Below are 4358 nucleotides of genomic sequence, written 5' to 3' on the forward strand. Positions count from 1 at the left end.
GCTGTGTGAATGATCATTTATTTGTTTGTTTCAAGCTCTGAAGGTCATAGCAGCCGTGGCTATCGGATTAGCTCAGCTCTGGTCCAGGGATGCAAAGATGTTGGCAGGAAGAGGCTGCTGGATACAGGGATGGCTCAGCTGATGAGGTGAGGAGATGCTCTGAATCAGTATATACCAATACAGAATGCACATAAATGGAATGATATAAAGCTGGAGGATGTGGATTCTATTTTAGATTGTGATAGACCAGATATATTTTATAATTTATACAGTCTTGTGTCTCCTGAAAGAATAAAACTGATTGTAGAAAACACAAAATGTGAAATTTGGTCCAATTCGCTTATGCCATTTTGTATATTACTACTTAGAAAAACATAAAAATGAAACATAATTCAATATGGTATGCGATGGTTTATGATTTGTTAGCAGGTTATTTAGCTTACTGAAACATCCTGCTGTACATGCTGTAGAAATGCATTAACGACAGTTTGGTCATTAGGGATCCTGCTGTTCGTGATGGTGTGCGGGTATTTTCCAGATGACAAAGACCTGCACATGATCATTAAGAAAGGGTGGTCCAAACCTGACCTGTCACAAGGTGGGATCTTCATAAAAGAACAAAGATGAACAATTTGATTTTAAATATGAAAGTATACAATTTGAAATCTAAATATAAAAATGTGTAACATATAAGTTAATAATCAGACATCTCTCTCATCTTTTTGAACAGAATGCTGCCAGATGATTTGCGCTTGTCTGCAGCCTGATCCCCAGCAGAGACTTATTCTGGAGGAGATGCAGCTCCATGACTGGTTTATGGTACTAAGAATAGAGTCTAAGATTTGTTAAATGTTTTTATTTTTATAATCAGTCAAATTAGCTCTAAACATAATGTATTTAGATAAATAACACTGATTTATGTTTTTGTTCCACGTCGTGGAGTAAGACATGGAGTGCTTTTTTTATGTTAAGTCAGTGTTTAACTGTACAGTGTACAGTACAGTGAGTTAACTGTACTAAAATGTATAAAGCTTAATGTGTAGACAGTGTATTTATTTTTTAGCTAAAAAGAGAAGAGATTGCTATGACAATTTAACATTTGTAATTGAACCAACAATGTGATTTGGTAAACAAAATTATTAATAATAATAATAAAGGTAATTAATTTGACAGCTCTAGAATCTTGTGTCATTTTGAACCCCACAAAAAAAAACAAATGACAACTTTGATAAAAGTAACCTATTTTATAATTTCTTTTTTTAACAAACAAAAATGTCAGATACAATGTGTGGTGCAGATAAAGCTAAACACGTGACATCCGTAAATTAATGAAAACAAATGAGCGTTTGTTGGTCCAACCCTGGTTTCACAGACAAGGTTTTAAGCCTAGTCCCAGACTAAAATGTAAATCTGAGCTGTTTCAACTGAAAGAAACACTGATTGATCTTAAAATATGTCAGTGTCCTTGTTTTGTCTCAAGATGCATATCATTAATGTTTTTTTTTAATACTCACAAGGCATGTTTATAAAAATGACTTAAATGTCCTAATTGAACTATGGCCTAATCCTGGTTTAGTCTAAACCCTGTCTGTGAAACCAGACCTAAAGGTTTTACTTTTTAAAACTTAGTCTGATGATCTGTTGTCACCAATTAAAACAGAAAGGCATTAATAAGGCTTTAAAATGTCCCTTACTCTAATGCAACATATCTACAGGCAGTTTGGCTGATATGCTGCCTTCGACATCATAGTCATGAGTGAAGGCTTTGGACCTGTGCACATTCTTGTGGTGCATCCAATAGGTCAAAGTTATGCATGATTAACATGACCCAGTTAACCCCTGCTGGTAGATGTCATAACTACACCATCTAGCACGCGTTACTCTCGCGCTGTGTGGGAAGTTTAAACATCCGAAACCCGGCCTGAAAGCCGCGTCTTGAGCTCTGCTTCCTTCCTGCGCTTAAACGGACAAATTAACACAACGTTATGTCAAAGATGTCCGTCTCGGTGAGTATCCTAGTAAAGTAGTCGGTTCTTAAGTGAACATGAACAGCTGAGAAAGAACCCGGACACGAGCCGCGTGCGACGCAATGTGTCAAAAGACGACAGAACCCAATATAATCAGTGATATTGTCGCCACAGGATGCGACACGACAAATCCCCGAAAGTAAACGGATTCCCCGTTCTGTTTCTGAAATAGTCCAAGCACTTTGCAACGGCCGCTTTGTCTCATCCAGTGTTGACAACTTCAAGCTGCTGCGTTGTTAAAGTGATAGACACAGAATTCCAATAATCCTGCTGTTGTCTGCGTTTTTAATGTTGATCAAAGAAAATAGGACAAAGAAAAAAAAACAATCTCTCACTGCTCTTGAACTTTAAAAAAGGGATATAGCCTATGTTATTTGATTAGCCTCATTTATTAAATTTCTGTAGGCTACCTGAAAATCACTGTTAGACCTGCCTGAAATGCACATTTCCATTTGTATCTTTGTTGTATAGTAGGCTATTTTGGGCTATTGCTTGTAATTTGATTTGCTCAGTTGATTTTACAACTGACTATTTACTAGTATTTAAAAATGTAGCCTATTAAATTTATGTTGGTTAAGCTAGTATAGCAGGTATCGAAACTGGAATCAAGGATTGTGATTTTTTTGCTATTATCTAAAATTTTGGTATCATAACTGCCTGTCTTTTTTTTCCCGTGGCTGGTAAAAAATATTTCTGGCTGGTAAATTTCCTTAAGTCACCAGCCAATGGCAGGTCTGGCAAAAAGTTTGTTTTAGGCCCTGTATATATATATCTGGAGTTTAACGCTGTCTCTGTTTTCTGTTTTAATAATAAATATGTTAACACAGGAAAGAAAACAGTGACTGTAAAGCCATTTCATGGATTTTTTAATAATCAGCAAAACACATGATTTTCCCATGATTACAATGAATAAATACAAAAACAATTTTATTATGTTTTTCTTCTGTCCAAAATATAGTTTTTAACCTTACAATATGTAATATATTATGTAATGCATGTAGGCAAGCACCATTTTTAATTAATTACTTAAAGGATTAATTCACATTTCATTTAAAAATTCTGATACTGCAGCAGAAGGTCTTCACTGTGTTCCTTGGCAGTCTGAAAGAGAAAAAATACTAAACATTAAACAAAACAAAACTGAAAGACATGGCATGAAGACCACAAAACAAAATTAAATTTGCAAGTTGAATCTGACTTTCAATAAATACTGGGTCACAAGCAGATGAATCCAAATGTAATTTCAAATACATGTCCTCTGCAGTTTGTGGAATATAAGTGTTCTCTAAATGGCAACAACTTTGAAAGAATGGCATCTTCAAAGTGGCAATAGCACCACCTACACCTACTAGGATGGTGTTGGTCATTGCCTTCAAGCTGTTCCAGAGGTCTCTGTGAATTTTATGTCCTCCTCTAACTCCTCCACACCCGCCTGAGTCATGAGATCAGAGATGTTCTTTTCCAAGTCATCGATCCGCATACTCATCTCATCAAGTATTAGAATTAAGACAAAACTTCTTTGAAATAAGCTATCATCTCACAGTCAACCTAGGAATCATGAATTTTCTTCTAATAAATGAAGGTTTTGATTGTGTACATAAAAACATAGCTAGTGCATTCCACTCAATTAAGCTACAATTAGTTACTCAATCAATTACAAGTATTTACACTGATATAAACATGCATATGTGGAAGGATATTTCGCCCAATAATCTGGTCTGACATGGTCTGGAACTTGTCCTGCATCTGCTGCAGCAAGGTCTGTACCTGAACAGAAGAAAAAAATATTAAACAAGCAATCAGCTTAAAACTCACAACAATTGTGAATGAACACTGCGTTCAACTAGCATAAATGAAATCCATCTAGAATCGTGTGGGTTTTGCGTGGGCTTCCCACACAGGAGTAAAAACAGCAGTTTAAGGGCATGCTCCCCGCCCACGCGTGGAACTGAAACCATAGTAACAAGGGAAACCTCTCAACATCGTGTAATAATCACACAAGATACCTAACAGTGAAATGAAGAAATGTTCGTTGTATAATCCTTCTGAAAATAAATTCCATTTACATTCTAATTTAATTTAACTATAGATTTGATGACGAGAGAAAACATTTGAAAATACATGGAACTCATAAGAGTGATCTCTCAATACAAGTTCGCGACAGAGCTATTAATGAATGAGGAGTTACAACAGGCAAATCGCAGCACTTCACACTTCTCATTATACATTCATTCACTTTGGCTAGTAAAAATGAACGTGACTGAAAACTAGGCGACAGTAAGTGCGCGACCCAGTATTGTACCTCGGTAAAAAAAAAAAAAAAAAAAAAAA

The 4358-nt window shown here is 35.8% G+C and overlaps 1 protein-coding gene across 1 annotated transcript in view; it reads right to left on the minus strand.

Moving 5' to 3' along the window:
• Positions 1–3041: 3041 nt before the first annotated feature.
• Positions 3042–4358, minus strand: part of LOC107687031 (heat shock factor-binding protein 1-like) — a 3141-nt gene continuing 1824 nt past the window's right edge. Inside the window, exons 2-4 of the mRNA XM_016484168.1 lie at positions 3728–3794; positions 3377–3521; positions 3042–3128 (exon numbers count right to left, since the gene is read on the minus strand). Coding sequence (XP_016339654.1) covers positions 3400–3521; positions 3728–3794 — 189 coding nt within the window. The 3' untranslated portion in view covers positions 3042–3128; positions 3377–3399. The remainder of the gene's footprint in view (positions 3129–3376; positions 3522–3727; positions 3795–4358) is intronic.

The sequence above is a fragment of the Sinocyclocheilus anshuiensis genome, unplaced genomic scaffold (assembly GCF_001515605.1).
Source record: "Sinocyclocheilus anshuiensis isolate Anshui unplaced genomic scaffold, SAMN03320099.WGS_v1.1 scaffold2054, whole genome shotgun sequence".
NCBI classification, from domain to species: domain Eukaryota; kingdom Metazoa; phylum Chordata; class Actinopteri; order Cypriniformes; family Cyprinidae; genus Sinocyclocheilus; species Sinocyclocheilus anshuiensis.